This window comes from Pimephales promelas, chromosome 2 (assembly GCF_988280905.1).
Source record: "Pimephales promelas chromosome 2, fPimPro1.hap1.1, whole genome shotgun sequence".
Lineage (NCBI taxonomy): Eukaryota > Metazoa > Chordata > Actinopteri > Cypriniformes > Leuciscidae > Pimephales > Pimephales promelas.
The window spans coordinates 38,298,598-38,317,465 of NC_142770.1; the positions used below are offsets into that span (position 1 = coordinate 38,298,598).

At 41.8% G+C, this 18,868-nt stretch overlaps 2 protein-coding genes, 1 long non-coding RNA gene and 1 pseudogene across 3 annotated transcripts; 1 reads left to right on the top strand and 3 right to left on the bottom strand.

Annotated features, from left to right (window-relative positions):
* Window positions 1-314: 314 nt before the first annotated feature.
* LOC148997344 (N-lysine methyltransferase KMT5A-like) lies at window positions 315-954 on the bottom strand. The gene is made up of 2 exons (XM_089119845.1): window positions 741-954; window positions 315-640 (listed from the first exon to the last, which is right to left on the bottom strand). Exons 1-2 carry the CDS (start codon window positions 952-954, stop codon window positions 315-317), a joined length of 540 nt encoding a protein of 179 aa, XP_088975971.1.
* Window positions 955-4,007: 3,053 nt separating this feature from the next.
* LOC148997345 (uncharacterized) lies at window positions 4,008-6,193 on the bottom strand. Its single transcript, XR_016147204.1, has 3 exons — window positions 5,582-6,193; window positions 4,990-5,164; window positions 4,008-4,863 (listed from the first exon to the last, which is right to left on the bottom strand). It is a non-coding gene; the product is annotated as an uncharacterized LOC148997345 (long non-coding RNA).
* Window positions 6,194-9,738: 3,545 nt separating this feature from the next.
* On the top strand, window positions 9,739-15,050 carry LOC120478215 (uncharacterized). Its single transcript, XM_039670008.2, has 2 exons — window positions 9,739-12,166; window positions 14,962-15,050. The coding sequence occupies exons 1-2, from the start codon at window positions 10,616-10,618 to the stop codon at window positions 14,977-14,979; spliced, it is 1,569 nt and encodes a 522-aa protein (XP_039525942.2). The 5' UTR covers window positions 9,739-10,615; the 3' UTR covers window positions 14,980-15,050.
* Window positions 15,051-16,759: 1,709 nt separating this feature from the next.
* Window positions 16,760-18,145, bottom strand: LOC148997346 (uncharacterized; annotated as a pseudogene).
* Window positions 18,146-18,868: the final 723 nt, after the last annotated feature.

Genomic DNA, 18,868 nt, shown 5'->3' on the forward strand with positions numbered 1-18,868 from the left:
TGAGAGGCAAGCAGACGTCCGGCAAAATCACAGTCTGAAAAAATAGAGTCTGAGATCCAACCACTCCAGCTCCAGGACGTAGATCAAGGTCAATTATTTCATTGGTCACACTGAGGCTCCTTTTACATGAAACTACAATGTTTAGACGCTACTGAGGCTCCTTTTACATGAACATCAAGTCCATACGCAAGCTCCCAATTTTGTCCAAACATCTATAGTTTATTCGCAAGCTCACAGTTGACAAACAAAACATTGATAGTTCATAGTCTTGTGTCATAAAATGTGACACAAATTGTAAAGAATCAAATGTTCAGTCACTCCAGCTCCTCTATCTCCCCACGAAAAGTCCTCTTCTTGATGCCGTGGTCGAAGCAGATCTTATCATCTTTCTTAATGTCCGTGGTGGCCTGAAAGAGCAGGACATGCCTGTCTCCCCCCTGAAGCTTCACTATGCAGTGGCATGGCTGCACGAAAGTCTCCGCATCGATGCAGATTTCGTCAGGGCCATGTTTGAAGAAAAACAGGTTTCCCAGCTGGTCCTGCGTCTCTGCCATCTCCCTGCCCTCAGCACCTGTGATCACCTTTCCGTGGAAATCACACAGGATGGAGCCCTTCCCGAAGGCCTTGGTTGCAACAACGCCTGTGGTCAAAAAGAGGGAGTCATTAATGTGCTTTTCATGATGTTATTATATTCATTTTATTTATGGATTTTACTGTGCTCATAAGACAGTTGTACATACCTTTCTGCTCCCCAAAGGCCTTCACAGCCAGACCCGACCATTTCTGCCTGGTCACCCTCTTGATGATGCCCGGGTCACTCTCCGCCTGTGCTCTGCTGAGCGGCCTCCACTTCGCCATGATGTCCTCTGGACGAGGATGATTGGCCGTCCAGCCCTCTGCATCTATGACTAGGATATTCTGATGTTTACCGTGTGCAGAATTTTCAAAACTCATCGGAACATGAAGTTTAAATCCAAACCAAGGCAATCCGAGAAACCTGCGGCTGTTCAAAATACGCCATTTCACTGCAGCGTGCCAGTGTTCGTCTACACTAGTGACGGCGACGCTGAAATGTGTGAGAACAGATGAATAAAATCAGTACGAAACACGAACATTTATTTATTTGGATTAAATATTGTAATCATTCAGTGTCATTTTTCAATGTCAATCGTTTTACTATTACATGTTTATGCCCAAAATGCTTAATTAATATTCAGAGAAGTTGACTGTCATTCTCCTCTAACTGCGGGTGTTCTGATCGTAGACACCTCGCGATCATTCATTCATTCAACTATTTTAAAAAGACAGGAATAAGCACCAATGTACTTTTTATTAGTCAAATTCGTTAAAAAAAAAATGTAAACTCAAGTATAGAATATAAGTAGGCTAATACTGTTGTTAATGAGAAGACAGAAGACTGCTGCAGGTTAGTGGATATATATATTTAGCCTATTTATTATTCAGAATGGAACAGTTGGAAAGAAAATATATTTATAGGAACATTTCAGCAGGCTCGAGATAATTAATACAGAGATCATTATTCATTGTTTTAATCAATTGGCATCCATAAAACGTAGTGATAATCTGCATTCTCATGTATGGACATGCGATGAACACTCCCGGAAACTCCCGGTATGTAATAAGTAGAACGCGGAAGTAGTTGTGCAAGTAGTCCATTGTTTACACATTTAGCTTACCAGGTCTGACATTCTTTGATCCCTGCTGACGGTAAAACTTGTCCCAGGCTTTGACCATAGCGTCCGGATAACGTCCACGGACACAATGTACAATAAAAAGTAAATTAATCGTTTATCCAAGGTAAAATTATAGAAAAACTATTTCTTTCTAAACAAAATGTCCTTCTTATGCGTGTAGTCTTAGAAATATAACATGCAAACTTCCAATTACCTCATTTTACACTTATATAAGCTATAAAAAATAAAATAAAAATAAAAAGAGTAGAAGCATACTTGTTGAGCCCAATGAAGCCATCTGTCTTGTTCGTCTCGTTAATTCTAAGGCTATTTATCTGCCTGTAGGAACATTAAAGATGTGTTGAATATTTACACACCACTCATTCAAATGCATAACATATTTGTTGAGATATGCCAGAGATCCTACTTAGAAATAATGATTTCATGGAGGATTTCACCAGTGGTGGAATGTAACGAAGTACAAATACTTTGTTACTTTAATTAAGTACATTTTTCACTTATCTTTACGTTACTTAAGTAGAATAAATAGTGCATACTTTTTCCTTTTACTTCGTTACATTTTGCAGCAATTATTATACTTTCTACTCCACTACATTTCTACAACTTCTGTTACATTTTCATTACATTTCCTGATCAGTTTTTTCCCTGCCAAAACGTAAACGTTGCACGTTTGTCTCACCAGTGACGTTTGGTTGCCATAGATACATCAACTAAATGCGTCTTGCACGCAGTGTGTTTATCGTGCAATTTATACGCGAAAATTTGTTTTTACATGCTTAGGAAACGCACCGTGTGTAATATACGTTTGGTTAGGATTATGGCAAGCCAAGAGGTTCAGAATTACACCTGTGTAAAAGATTTTTCTTTTAAAAAAAATCACTAAACCTATCTTTGTTTTATGTCGTCCTTAAAGTTTGAAAATGTATTGTTTTTCCCCCGATCGCGTGATCACCCTGAAGTGGAGAGGGGGTGAGGGGGTGGTGACACGAGCCCTCCGTAACAGGTGTCCAGTTCAGTACCGGGTCGGATGGGATGGGGGGTCCGGTTCGTGGGAAAATTTTCCCCACGATCACGTGACCAGTCCATAACTGAAGAGGTGGCGAGGGGTGGTGGTGAGGAGTGGTGAGGGGAGACCGTGGGAAACGTGTACGTACAGTTCATAAATGGGAGGGGTGGGAGTGGTAAAAAGGGGCGGGGCTTATTTTTATGGGGAGCAATAAACCTGTCAGTTTGATGGGTTATGCCGCACATCCTCTCTCTGTTGGGTTAAATTTATTAATTGCATTTTTTAAATCCAACATTTGGGTTTGTCCATATTTGACCCAAAATTGGCTTAAAACAAACCAGCATTTTTTTTAGAGTGTGGTTATTTATGGACTTAGCATTCAATCGGTCTGCTATTGTTTGCCAGGCATTCTCTCTTTGTTTTATTACAGCATCTGTATTGGCTTTTTTACATATTATATGTTTCACTTCTTCATGCGTTTCCATAAGAAGCTGTTGCTCATTAGGTGAAAAGTATGCCGCACGGGTTTTGTCCATTTTTGGATCGGTGATTCTGTGATCGATTTCGCGCTCTTTTTAAGAATGCCGTGAACGTGCATTTATCCAAACTATATACACCTGGCTTGACATATCCGCGCGTTCTCATCCTGGCTCAGCAAACGTGCAACGGATTAAGCCAGGATGCCCTGATCAGACTAGGTCAAACCGCGACTGTTCAGTTATCCTGGCTTTCTTAATTCTACTTTTGTGCAATACCCCTCTGGTCTCATTGTTAATACGTAGGTTACCCCCTTGTCTCCTTCCAAAGAACATTCACAGTGAAGGATTGATCATTATTGTGCCAATAAATACAGCATAATCATTCACAGGATATCTATTTACCTGTCTGGTCTCAGGACTTTCCTCAGGAGTGGTGCCGAAGTCATCTTCCGATGCTCTCACCCTCTTCCTTGGTGTGTCCATCTTACGGCGATGACGTACTCGCTTGAGTCCCACTCCAGTGTTGTCTTCCCCTTGAAGCGCAGCCTCCAAAAGCTCTAGGGCCTGCTTGACAAGTTTGTGACATAAAACTTGTCTGCCGTCTGAGTGTCGTGACACATGAATTTTGATATTTTATTTCTGTCCGTTTCTGGATGAGTGAATTTGGCCTAGAAATGGAGGGAAAAAAGTAGAAAACAAAAGCAGTTTTAGGAGACAACACCTAACTGAAAGTCTCTGAAATAGGAACCCCCAAAACGAGAGAAAACACTTACATGGCTGGTGATGGAGGTTCTCACTTCGGTGAAGTTTGGATTTCCTTCTGGCGCTTCTGAAATATGTCACCAACTTTATGCAGACATTTGTGGTGGATGTGAAAAAGAAATATTTTGCTGCACTGGCAGCGGGAAGTCTTTGTCTGATGTTCAGGAAGCGCTGCATCCAGTCCAATTCCTCTCTGGTGAGTGCAATTTGTGCGGGGCCCAACATCTGGTTGGTCTTGTGCTGGAGTATCTGTTGACACACACAGAAAAACGTTTCAGAACAGATTAAACAATTTGAGGTCACCTGATGTCTAAAAAAGAATGTAATACACTCAGGTTGATCAGGAACACATTTTCAATAGGGCATTCCTGAGCCTCCTCAACCTCCTTGATGGTCATATTTTGGTAGACCCCCCCCCCCTTGGTGACCATACATGGCTGACAGGTAGGCAGACATATGACCATAACATTCCCACTGATGGGCTGTGGAGGGATCATCACTTTCCAGGAGGACTATAAACAACACAGACCACAATCTCAGTGTTCATGTTGCACATTTCTTATTCTCTGTCAGTACAATGAGTTAAATGGGTGAAAAAAACGTCCTCAATATTTTGGGGATGGCCTGCTTGGCCTGGCTCAGACATTTCAATAGGGAGGCTTTGCTAAGCACCTTTTGTTCTTTAACAGTCTTTACCGCAGTCCGGTGCATGGCAACCTTTCTCTTCAGTGACTTTCTGATGCTCATCATCTCCCTGCGCAGACCAATCAGCACTGTCTTTGACAGTCGACCGGAAGGGGGAGGAGTTTCACATACGTAATTCAAGAACTGAGACACGTTCTGCACATAATACTCAATTGTTGTTTCCTTTTTGTGGGCCTTGCGCAGGGAGGCGACCCACCTGCACACAAACAAACAAACAACAAACGCCCTCTATGAACACTCATTTTTATTATTATTATTATTATTATTATATATTTTTTTAAAAACAGCATTAAAAGAGCCACATAATAAGAAATTGACTTACGCATGAATCCTGCTCGTCTCGTTCAGGAAGATCAGGGTGCTCAGTCTCGTCTTACCCTCACTCATGTGTGTTAAGAATTGATTAATTCTATACATTTTGGCATTTACATCATCAGTATGTTTAGATGATGGGTCTGGCCCTAATTGGTTGAGCCAAAACTCTTCCGTGATGTTATCTGTGCACAAAGACAAATGACTTACTAGAAAATATATTAGATATCAGAATGTATAATTTAAAGTAAGACACAGAGCAGTGATAAATATTAAATAGTGACTTACTTTAAATTATACATTCTAATGCCGGGGTTGTACTGCAATGCAAAAAAAGCTTTTCTTATAAGTTTTTGCTTAAACAATCAAAATCATCTGCTAATGGAACAAGAAAAATAATTTTAATTCAAACAAAAACAATATTATTATTTTTTTATTATTTCCAATTCGCTTAGTTTTGATTTATTTCCCATCTTCATTTAAGACTTTTTAGATATTTGGACTGGAAACAAGACCCAAATACTAAGTAAAAAAAGCATTTTCTGCAGTGTGGCAATGACATTTCAGAAAACACCCAGTTAAAACAATGCAAGTGCACTCACTCAGTGTCACCCCATGATCTGGGGGCTCTCCGGCTCCTGAAAGCTGGGTGGCTGCTGGCTGGTGGAGGGCTCTACATCACTGGATGGCCTGGGCACGGTGGGCAGAAGGGTCACCTCCAGACCCGAGAGAGGAGATGAGCCTCCTGGTTGCCTTGCTCAATCTTCCCGCACCCTTGGATGCTGACCTCTTCTTCAACAGACGGTACCGCCGGGTAATGTCGCGCAGGGCAGTGGTCAGCGTGTCAACACTTTGATTTAGGTTGCTGTTCTCAAGCCGCAACTTTTCCACCCTCTCTTTGCAGTCAGGATTGCTGCACTCTTCCACGTCCTCGTTTAAGGGCACATCAGGATCCTCAATTTCTGGAAGCAAGTCCAGGGTGCTTACCAAGGGAACCGCTGGGTTAGTGGCCCTAAGTGCTGCAATCTGTGAGATTATCTTCTTCCTCTTAACAGTCTGGAGTGTGTTGTCCCTTTCAGCACGGGACAGCTCCACGTGGGATTTAATGCCCAGTCAAAGATGAGACTTTGACCGGGTGTATCTCGGAAACCACGCCCACTTGGAGCTCCAAACTCCGGGCATTGGTAGGGACACATGGGCCCCCCATGACCCCAGAGTATGGAGCCCAAAGTCGGCTTGGTTCTCGAGATACACCCAGTCAAAATCAGCATCCAACTTGTAGCTTAATAAGTTACTGACTGGACTTCACCACATAGTGTGAAATCCCCAAATGTTTACAGGATCTGACCCGCTGAAAATGTCGAAGTAAGAAACAGCATCCATCCTGTAACCTATTTGACGGGTCCCCTCCCTGGACGTTCGAATATTATGCAAATTGTGCCTAATTAATGTCTGTAATGTACATGAGTGTGTGGAGCTGTGTCCCCTGTGTGGTGTACAGTAGGTTTCACCTCATAAAAGCACTGTAGTTATGAAATATGACCCATTAATGTACAGTCCGGGAGGAAGCCTATAGGAGCTCTGTGGAATAAGTTGCAGGTTGGCTCCAAAGTTTGAACGGCTATAACTCGGGGACCCGGACGCCTAGCCACACCAAACTCGGATCAAAGTAGGGTCCAGAGGGGCTCGCCCCCACAGGCCGAGATACGGGGCCCAACAGGAAAGGGTGCACTTCAGAAGGAAGGGTCGCAGAGCCTCGGGACACTGGGGTCTGAGAGGACCACTAGAGCGCCCTCATCACCCCGAAGCACGATCCGCTGGGAGGAAGAAGGGAAGGAGCAATATTACCTCCTCCTATGATCTCCTCCTGGAGGATGGGTGCTCAGTGTCCTGCAAAATAACACAATACAACATCTTCCAACTGCACATCATACGATAATCTCTGTCTAAAACAGATGCGCTGTTTAATCACAAGTGTACTCACAGTGCGGCTTATCATCTCAGTGGTTGCCTTGGGGAAGAAAAAAACATTTAAAAAAAATAAATGAAATGTGAAATATTACCACAAGCTTTAATTTGTTATAAACCAAGTTAATAAAGATTAAGATTTTGCCAAACAACAAAGCATTTTCTATCAATACTTATTTCTATACTTACCTCTTCACTCACTCCTGATGTGACAACACCGCTGTCGCTCATCATTTTGCTATTATTACTATTATTTCACACAAATGCCGCATTTATTATTTTTATTTGAAAGAAGAAGATCATCAAGCCTGTAGTTTCTTGATCAGTTACCAAAGAATTTAAAATATTAATCAAAATCTTTACCAACAATATAAATCTTTACAGTCACTTTTGAATCCATTTAACCAAATATGTCCTGTATTTTTGACCAAATGAATGCAGGCCTGATGAGCATAATAATCTACTGACGTTTAAGGGGGCCCTATAAGGCAGATATTGACGTATGGTCAAAAGACGTCCCAAGACGTCAGTTATATGACTTTTTGGGATGAGACTGTGTTAAGGAAAGACAGGCAGAGCTCTAAAAGCAAAGGATTCTCACAGATTGTGGGTCCGCAACAGCAGAATCTGGGACTACAATCAGCTCTGTCTGCTCTTGCCTGACTCACGCTCTCGAGTTTCCATGTTGAAGGAGCTTCTACGGCGTGGTTTTTGTAACCAACCAGCCCAAGGAGTCTGAAATGGACAGAGACAGAGAAGCTGGCAGTGCCTGCTCTTCCAAGGTAAGTTCAGTTATTACATGCTTATTACATGATAATAAATAATATATTTTATTGTTCTTAAACCATTCCATTGCAAGATTAAAATTAATGGGGAAGACAAGGATATAATCTTATTTGAAGCACTGAAGGACATCACTGTTGGCACACAGCTCAAATTAGACTAAAGAGAGGCTCTTACCGTGGAGAGGGCCTGAGTCTAGAATGGCTCGACGAATAAGCCAGTTCCATAAAAACACACATTTTTTTAATTACTTATTTAATAGTTCTGTTCTTTATATGTTTATTTTTTTATTTTATTTTTATTGTATATAGTTTTTTATATTTCTATTTTCTTCTAATTCTTAATACAATTTGTTGTCTTGAAAAAAGTTGTCAAGTTTAATTATTACTGTTCATGGACCGCACACTTATGGGTCATTTTTCAGAATTACATTGACTTTATGAGGTGAAACATGCTTTACCCAACACACAATTTACATTTCAGCTATTAATTATGCAAAATGAATAGGTTACAGCTGGGATGCTGTTTTTGACTTAGAAATTGTATTTAAAATTTCAAAATTATAAGCACACCCCATCATAATTCATAATCACTATCACAATTGCATAATTCCTATAATGTACATAATTAGGTTTGCAGCATATACACCAAATTCTAAACAGCATCCCATCAGAAATGGGATTCATGGAAGTGGGAATGGGAGTTGTTAAATACATACTTTTTCTCCATCTATGTTGCAAGCACAGAGAACATCTCTAATGATTGAATAGACATCTTGAAGTCCACATGCAACATATTAGACAGGGACAGATGTGCTGTACATGTACAGCTTATATGGCCCAGTCCAATACTTTGTGTCCCACCTGTAGCTCATCTGAAATTTTCAGATGTTGAATTACAATAACGCTTTGGGAATTTAATCAAAGTTTATGAAGTCCAAAGAGGAACTTGTTTTACAGGACTGTAAAATATTCATGTTCAAGTAAGATTGCAAGTTGGTTTACTCTTGGAGCAATTCAAAAAATAATCCTCCACTTGGTGATCCTGGGAAGTTGGCACTTGGTCTGCCTGGTTCAGACTCACAACAATATCAATCCCAGCAAATACTGTGAAAACCCTATCTCGGTGAAAACTCAACTGATCCTAACGACATAGGCCTCGTTGAAATCGTCTATTAGCACTGAAAATAACAATATAATTTTCATAATTTTTGGCAGAGGATTGGCTGAGATATCTGTCGAAAACCAACATGCCCGTTACTGTTGTCCGCGAGATGAGACGCGGATGACGTCACTATCCCAGCAAATTCTGTGAAAACCCTATCTCGGCGAAAACTGAACGGATCTGAACGTCACAGGGCTCGTTGGAATCGTATATTCGCACTGAAAATAACAATATAAGTTTCATAATTTTTGGCAGAGATATCAGGTGAAAACCAACGTGCGCGTTTTAATGGCGGCCGCGAGCGGAAGTGCGGGTGATGTCACTGTCTCCGAATGAAATCGCCAGAGGTGGGGACAAGTCACACATGGTCAAGTCCAAGCAAGTCTCAAGTCTTAACCATCAAGTCTCGAGTCAAGTCTCAAGTCGCAGTTCAGATAAATCAAGCAAGTCAAGTCAAGTCAAGGGTTCACCCTAAGCAAGTCAAGTCAAGTCCTGATAAGTTTCAAGTAAAGTCAAGTCACACTACTAAAATAAATAGAGGTAAATTTTTTCGATACATATTTATTTTTGCACAGAAAAGATTAACTTGTATACATATATTATGTATCTTATTGTTACGGCCTTTGGCCTGTTTTTGGTCGTTCCCCTGCTCCTCCTCTCTTTCAGGCTTAATTGCTAACACCTGGGAAGATGGTGCTTTAAATGGGAGCTTCTCCGCTGTATGGCGGGCTTTTTCCTCATCTGGTGGCTGAAGACTCCGATGCTGCACGGCTAGCTGCTTCAGGCTTAGACCTCGCTCGATACGCCAGGATTTCACAGAGATGCACCTTTAAGTTTATCTGAGTTGATGTCTTTTATTTTTACATCCAACATTTGCACACATACACACCTACAACACATCCCAGCACTTACTTTACACTGCTGATGCTGACATTCATATCCCATGATTAATTACGTTGTTTGTATTTGCGTTCGATACACAATAAATTTATGTTTGGCACAATTTGTTTATGGCATGGTCTCCCATTGATTGTTATGGCCTGGAGTCAGTCATAACAAATGGGGGCTCGTCCGTTTTTTATTTTGCGTAGTGCGTAAAATTTGATTTAGTAATATGTGTATGAGCGTTTAAGGGCACACGAGAGTGAGTGTAGCTCGTAGTAGCTTCATCTTGATTGGCGGTTAAAGGGGGGATCCCGTGACGTCAGTGCCCTTATATGGTTATTGCGCTCTGGGAGACGTGCCTGAATTTGATTAGTTCTAATTTGTTTGCTGGCGTATTCGAGCGGAAGTGTTTGGGCGTGTGTTTTCAGCAGTAGTGGCTGTTTTTTTTCTGGAGATGCGTGAAGGTAAGTGACAGTTTGTTAAAGCACAACTAAGTTTTGGGCTGGCGTTTTTCCTTGTAGGCATAGCAGCGTTTCCCAATAGGGGGTTCGCTGCATTATTGTTTTAGAGTGGAGGTACGGCGGGTAGAGCTTCCCATGTTCCTTTTCCCTACATCGGCTCGGGAGCATTTCCGTGGTTTCAGCGGGGTTGCCAGCTTGCTGGTCACCTTTGTCTGACCATCGGGATATGAATGCATAAAAACCCACCGCTACGCCTCACGAAGACTAGGGTCAGTAAGTTAGCTTCTGTGATAGGTAGTTAGCGGGAAAACGCCGTCCTTGGGTTGTGCTGATAAATTTGTCATTTAAGCTTTGTCTCTAGTGGATTTGTTAGCCATGGATGAAGTGGTGGAGGATTTTATTGAATCGCCACATGAACGGGGATTAGATATTTGTACTAAGAAACAATTAATTAGAATTGCGGAGTATTATAAGGTTGATATAGGGGATGCCCGAAAGACAAAGGATCATGTTAAAGGTAATTTGGCAGCAAAATTGTTGGAAAAGGGGGTCTTGTTGAAAGGTAAAGTTGACACTTCTCTGTTGGGAGGAGCTAACCCGGTGGGCTTATCATTTGAGCAGCAGAAAGAGTTGCTTTTGTTGCGTATTAAAGCTGAACACGAGAAAGAGCAGGCGATGGAAACAATGAGGCAGGATTTGGAGCGGGAAAAGTTAGATGTGGAGAGACAAAGACTGGCGCTGATTAGAGAAGGTAAGCTTGAGGGTGCGGCACAGGTAAACATTAAACAGGATGACCTGAGTGATCTGAGATTTGTTCCCAGGTTTAATGAGGAGGACCCAGAGACATTTTTTTCCTTATTTGAACGTCTGGCAGAGGTTCGAAGTTGGTCTGATTCCACGCGTATGTTAATGTTACAATGTGTATTAACCGGAAAAGCACAGCAGGCATTTTCAGCATTGAGCAGTACCGATTGTGTTAAATACTCTGTGGTAAAAAATGCTGTTTTAAAAACGTATGAACTTGTGCCGGAGGCGTACCGACTACGCTTTCGAGGTTGGAGACGTGGCGATAAGTCACACCTAGAGTTTATGCGTGATTTAACTATGCATTTTGACTGTTGGTGCTCAGCGGCCGGGGTTGACTCCTTTGAAAAACTCCGTGAGTTAGTTATTTTGGAGCAGTTTAAAGACTCTGTGTCAGAGTGTATCGCTACGTATATTAGTGAGCGTGGAGTTAAGTCGATTGGTGAAGCTGCTGCTCTGGCTGACGATTATTTTTTGATTCATTCTTCAAGAGGTGGCGCTGGTCCTCATGAAGCAAGGGCAAGTAGGCAGTTTGTGGATAGGAGTGGTGTTTCAGGGGATTCAGAAAAAATCTGTAATTACTGTCATAAGCGAGGTCACTGGAAAAATGATTGTTATGCTCTTAAATCTCGTCCACAGCAAGCTTTTCCTAAAGCTAATCCAGCTATGTGTGCTGTGTCTGTTGCTGGTCAGGAGGTAGGTGGAGTCACTGAAGGCAATCTGGAGTTGAAATCTTATTTGCCTTTTATTACGGAAGGTTTTGTGTCTTTAAAGGGAAGTAAAGAGCAGGTGCGCATAAAGATTTTACGTGATACTGGGGCGTTTGACTCATTTATTGTAGCTGCAACATTGCCATTTTCAAATGACACCTTTGTGGGCTCAAGCATCCCTGTTGTTGGAATGGGGTTAAATGTTTTGAATGTACCACAACACAAAATGATGCTGCATTGTAATCTCTTCCAGGGTGAGGTGTCTGTTGGTGTGCGTCCAGCATTACCTGTGGATGGTGTCGCTATGATCCTGGGTAATGACATCGCCGGTGATAAAGTATGGGCTGACGTATCTCCGCCTGCCAGGGTGACGGTGACTCCTCTGGAGTGCAGTAAGCCTGATGAGAGTGAGGTACACTTTCCTGATGTGTTTAGTGCCTGCGCAGTAACTCGGTCAAAGCATGTGGACGGTGATCAATCTGAAGTTGTGGCCTCTGGTCCTCGCTTACTCTTACCTGTTGTTCCCTGGTCTGTTTCTCATGATGAGCTATTGCATGAGCAGGAAGCTGACAGCACTTTGAAGCCTTGTATGGATGGGTTGTGTTCTCCTGCAGAGGTCGGAAGTCATTCTCATTGCTATTTTTTACATAATAATGTCTTGATGAGGAAATGGACGCCTCAGTTTGAGGGTTTTGTTGGTAATCCCATTTACCAAGTGGTTGTTCCTTTAAAGTATAGGAACACTGTGTTGCAGATTTCCCATGACCAGTCTGGACATATGGGTGTCAGGAAGACATATGACCGAGTTCTGCTGTATTTTTTTTGGCCTCGGTTGAAAAAGGATGTCTCCGCGTACATCAAGTCATGTCACACTTGTCAGTTGACAAGTAAGCCTAACCAGATTTTGAGGCCCGTTCCACTCTGTCCAATACCAGCTATCAGTCAGCCATTTGAACATCTTCTTATTGACTGTGTTGGTCCATTACCACCATCAAAATCAGGTTCCAGGTATTTGTTGACAGTGATGTGTCAAAGTACTAGGTACCCTGCCGCCTACCCATTGAGGAGTATAACAGCCAAGTCTGTGGTTCGTGCATTGTCCCAATTTATTTCTATTTTTGGAGTTCCACGGATCATTCAGTCAGATCAAGGGTCAAATTTTTGTTCAAAATTATTTGCTCAAGTGTTGGAACAGTTGAACATAGTTCATAATTTTTCATCTGCCTATCATGCTCAAAGCCAGGGTGTTTTGGAGCGCTTTCACCAAACACTTAAGTCTATGTTGCGCTCATTGTGTGTTCAGATGCAGGGTGATTGGGAAGAGGCTTTACCGTGGATGTTGTTGGCTGCTAGAGAGGTAATTCAAGAAAGTACAGGGTTTAGTCCTAATGATCTGATTTTTGGTCATAAAGTGCGGGGTCCTCTGGCTCTGTTGCAGGACACTTGGAAGGAGGCTCAGCCTCCAAGTAATCTACTGGACTTTGTGAATGGATTTAGGTACAGGCTTTATATGTCTCAGGAAGTGGCCAGGGAGAATTTGGCCAGGGCACAAACTAAAATGAAGAAACGCTATGATCGTCAGACTGAGTACAGAGAATTTCTCCCAGGTGACCAGGTTTTGGCGCTTTTGCCTGTAATTACTTCTCCGTGGCAAGCCAAATTTTCTGGACCATTCTCTGTATTAAAGAAGCTTTCTGATCAAAACTATTTAATCTCGACTCCAAATCAGAGAAAAAAGGCCAGGCTTTGCCATGTTAATCTTTTGAAGCCTTATATTTCCCGTGAGTCATCTGGAAGTGAGAGGGCGTTAAGGTTGTCCAAAGCTCATCCTGTCTGTTTGGCTATGCCATCGTCCTCTGTTGTGGTAGAGGGAAAGGATCTGTCAGGGCCTGATGAGGGTATGGTGTCTGGACGGCTGAAAAATATGGAAGCTTTGGACAAATTAGAAAGCGTTTTGGGTCATCTAGAGTCTTGTCAGCGGGTACAGCTAGTTAAGCTGATTAGAAGTTTTCCTTGTCTATTTGGAGACACGCCATCACGTACGACTTTATTAAAACATGATATAGACGTGGAAAATGCGAAGCCAATTAGGCAAAGATTCTATCGTGTTCACCCAGAGAAGCGTAAAAACCTGGAGGCTGAGATCAAGTACATGGTTCATAATAAGATAGCAGTTCCCTCTGACTCTAGTTGGGCCTCACCATGTCTCTTGGTACCAAAGTCAGACAATACATTTCGGTTCTGTACAGATTTTCGTAAAGTGAATGCAGTTACTAAGCCTGACTCCTTCCCTCTTCCTCGTATGGAGGATTGTGTTGATCAAGTGGGGGGGGCGAAGTTTGTGACTAAGCTGGATTTACTTAAAGGTTACTGGCAGGTGCCATTGACAGACAGGGCCAGGGAGATTGCTTCTTTTATTACACCCGGGGGGCTGTACTCCTATAACGTTATGGCTTTTGGCCTACGAAATGCCCCAGCAACTTTCCAGCGCCTAATGAATTTGGTGGTGCGGGATCTGGACGGATGCGCAGTGTATTTGGATGACGTGGTGGTGTATGCTGACAACTGGGAACAACACTTGGAGCGTGTTAAAGCATTGTTTGTGCGTCTGGCTCATGCAGGTTTAACAGTGAATCTGGCAAAGTGTGAATTCGCTAGAGCCACGGTGGTCTACTTGGGTCGTGTGGTTGGCCAGGGTTCGGTGAGACCGGTGCGTGCTAAAGTGTGTGCAATTGATGACATTCCGTCACCAACTACAAAAAGGGAACTCATGAGATTTCTCGGAATGGTGGGCTACTATAGATGTTTTTGTGGGAATTTCTCTACAGTGGTCGCACCATTAACTGATCTTCTAAAAGGGAAGACAAAGTATGTGTGGTCTCCGGTATGCCAACAGTCCTTTGAGAGGGTGAAAGCTCTAATTTCCAATGCTCCAGTTCTAGTTGCTCCTAGGTGGGATCGTGAGTTTCACCTAGAGGTGGATGCTAGCATGGTTGGGGCTGGGGCAGTATTGCTGCAGAGAGATGATGGAGGGGTTGATAAGCCTGTGTGTTTCTTTTCCAGGAAATTTAATCGCCATCAGCTAAACTATTCAGTCATTGAAAAGGAAACACTGGCGCTTATTTTGGCGTTGCAGCATTTTAGTGTGTATCTGGGCTCTGGTCCGGTGGTAGTTTTTTCCGATCATAATCCTCTAACTTTCCTTAGCACTCTACAGACTCCTAACCAACGGCTGATGCGCTGGGCTCTTCACCTCCAGTCCTACACTTTGGACATTCGGCATATCAAGGGGCGGGACAATGTGGTGGCAGATGCTTTGTCCCGGGCTCCAAGTGGTTAGGTAAGATGTGCCTTCTTAAAAAAGGTTACAAACTTTCTGTTTTGGGATACCTGCAGCTCAAGGGAAACCCTAGGGGTCCCTGTTTTGTTAGAGGGGGGTGTTACGGCCTTTGGCCTGTTTTTGGTCGTTCCCCTGCTCCTCCTCTCTTTCAGGCTTAATTGCTAACACCTGGGAAGATGGTGCTTTAAATGGGAGCTTCTCCGCTGTATGGCGGGCTTTTTCCTCATCTGGTGGCTGAAGACTCCGATGCTGCACGGCTAGCTGCTTCAGGCTTAGACCTCGCTCGATACGCCAGGATTTCACAGAGATGCACCTTTAAGTTTATCTGAGTTGATGTCTTTTATTTTTACATCCAACATTTGCACACATACACACCTACAACACATCCCAGCACTTACTTTACACTGCTGATGCTGACATTCATATCCCATGATTAATTACGTTGTTTGTATTTGCGTTCGATACACAATAAATTTATGTTTGGCACAATTTGTTTATGGCATGGTCTCCCATTGATTGTTATGGCCTGGAGTCAGTCATAACACTTATTTAATATAGATTTGCTACATGCATATCTGTGCTACATTAATATCTGAAAATAAAATAAAATTCTGTTGTTTACACAAAATGCTCAGAGTCTAAGATGTATCGATTCGAAGATGTATAATCCAATCTGTCTAATTCAATTTAATTGAAATGGTCTAAAATGTGTTGCATTTACAGAAAATAAGGTTTGCCAAGACAGTGGCACTAAGCTGTGAACGATGGGGCCGCATAATAATCCCCCCATGACTGAACACACGCTCAACAGGTGCGCTTGAAGCAGGCACAGCTAATACCCTCATTGCCATTTGAAACAGTGAAGGCATTTTCTCCTTGTTCATTCCCCAAAACAAAAGGCAGTTCTGGCCATCCTAATTGTCCAGGTAACGGTTGAGCTGGAAAGCAGTGCTGAAATGAGTGGATTTCTTCTGCTTTTTGTGGTATAAGAACAGCCCAGTTTCATCACCTTTGGTTTGCTCTTCTTCATCTCCACGACCTGTCTGTTCCATATTGGTATGCTGCTCTGCCTCCTGGAGAATCAGATCTAAAACACAAAAATGTGAAATTATAAATAAACCTACATTATTCCAGAGCAGCATGATTCTGGATACATTGAGAATCATGATTTATTTCTAAATAGACAATTATCTAACAATTCTTTACAAATGTCATGTGATGTAATTTACTAAATGTTCTGACAAAATGTTAATTGCTGTAGTCTATTCAAAAATATTTAATTGAAAAGATTTTTTTAAGCTGTCTTAAAAACTGAAACTGAATGAATGATTCAATGTCTTACTCATAAAGGCTTAACTTGTTTCATGAAGGAATCAGTGTTTTAGAAGAATTTCTTGAATGAGTCATTAAGTGACAGTCACTGTAACTGACAGAAACTTTATTTGAAGCATCAAATTACCTTAAGTAACTTGAGTAAGTAACTAAGTAAATTGCTACTTTTATCTCAAAATTTCTGTGATGGTTTGAATGATTGTAACAGTTTTTCAACTGCAGTATCTATATTTCAATTTTAATACTTATAAATGATAACTGCTCTCACTGGGCCAGCAGAAGTGCAACGCAGAATTTAGTGTTTGCTGTGATCATACATTTTAAACATTGTCATTTAGGAATAAGACTACTTGGGTGCTTAAATCAACATTGCAAACTTTGAATGGTTTATTGTGCAGCACTTCCAGTTTCTGTAAAAAACAAAAAACTAATAATGTAATATTTTCAAGTATGGGGTCTCATTCTAAAATTACCCTATCACTTACTTTTTACTTCCATGATCAACTGCTCCTTCAGCTTGTCATCAACCAATACATCGTGCTCTATCCACATAACCCCAAAGGCTGGATCAAGAACAGCTGCTTTGACATAAACAGGATTAGAGAATGGCAGGATTCCTTCATTGGTTTCTGGCTGAGACATTTTTACGTTGACAAAGATGCCTTTGAATCTTCTTTGCAGTGATCTTTGAAGACTGTGGATTAGGTTGACCAAGTATTGTGTTCCTTCTTTCTATTTTTCCAAGTGATTGTTAAGGGAGAGAACACAGGGAATCACAGCACTTATGGTTACAACTTTCTCTCCCTGAGTGAGCTCAGTGGCATCAGCAAAGGGCTTCAGAATGCTGACCAATTCTTTAATCTGAGCCCACTCTCTTAGAGTGAAAATAGTCTCTCTGTGCCCTCTAACATCCAAGACCTTGCACAAAGTTTGGTGGTCACAGCTAAGCAAGGACTTCAGCTGTCGGAAAGTCGAATTCCATCGAGTAACAACAGAAGCAGGAACTCCACGTTGGCCAAATTCTTTCTCAAATTCCTCCTTAAAAGTATTACTTGTGTGGAGCAGAGAACTGATACGCGACGCTTTGGCCAGAGCCGAACTGACAGCCCTGGTCTCTTTAAGACCATCACCAACAACCAATTGTAGCGTGTGCGCAAAGCACTGTAGTCTATGCTGACTTTTGGAGGTCAATGTCTCATTCAGCCTCTCCTCCTCATCCACTGGAAGAGCATTCCAAAGTTCTGCATCATCAAGGCAGTCATCATCATCCTCGTCTGCTTCAGCTGATCTGGGAAAACATGTGGTGAATGCCTTTTTCATATTTGCTGCATTGTCACAAATTATATGATCAATCTTTTGTTTGATTTTATACTGATCACATATTAGTTCAAATTCTTCACAAATTCTCTCTCCCATATGTGACCCCTTGAACTGGTTGCAAGCTAGTAGATGAGATTTCAAAGTTATAGCATTTTCTGCAGTGTTCATCCAGTGAGCGGTGACGCCAAGGAATCCTCTCATTCTTCTGTCTGACCAGATGTCCACAGTGACAGACAGATTTTCAACTGTGGCCATTTCACTTATTAGTTTTGATTGTCTCTCAGACACCACAGTGTCAAGTCTTGAGGTGATGGTTCTGCGGCTCACTGCAGTGTATTTTGAGTCAATAATGGAGAGAAAATGAATAAAGTGCTTGTTGTCAGTGATAGACAGGGGCATGTTGCAATTAATGATCAGATCAGATATTATTGCTTCTGTAATGGCTTTTTGTCGAGGGTGGTTGACTGGATATGTGGTAGTCTGGGGCACAATGAACTGTGACATGGATGGCTGCTGTAGATCGGTGCAGTGTATCTTGGATTTGAGATATTCATCATATCTGCATGGATAAAAAAATAAAATCAGGGAAAACTGTAAACATTAACATTACCTGTGAACATTAAAACAAATGTATTTTCGTATGCACAAACATTCTTTACATTTTTAAAAAATAATGTAATTTAAGGAAAATCAATTTGCAAAAACACATTTATGTGACCAAGTGTAAATGGAATCGTTTTGATAAATCAGAATCAGCTATCTGATCTGAGAAAACGCATGAAGTGGCCAGGTGTAACGTTAAACATAGGGTTGCCAACCACAACAGTTTTCTGTAGCCTTGTGCGAACTTATTCAATAGAAGTAGACTTCTAAAATGTTCTTTGAAGTGCAAAAAAAATATATATATATTTTTTAATTTAGTAGTTTTTCTTATCATAGCCAACAGATGTCTTCGGAAAATCCTTTTCCTCGATTTACTGAAACCTATATGTAAAACGCATTTGCAGCTACACATCTGTGTATACAGATGCTGCATATATCTACTCTATGCCGTCTGGCTCACTCATAGTTGGTTAATATTGGCGCGCGTCAGAGCCCGCCAAGGGGGCGCCAAGTCCCCGA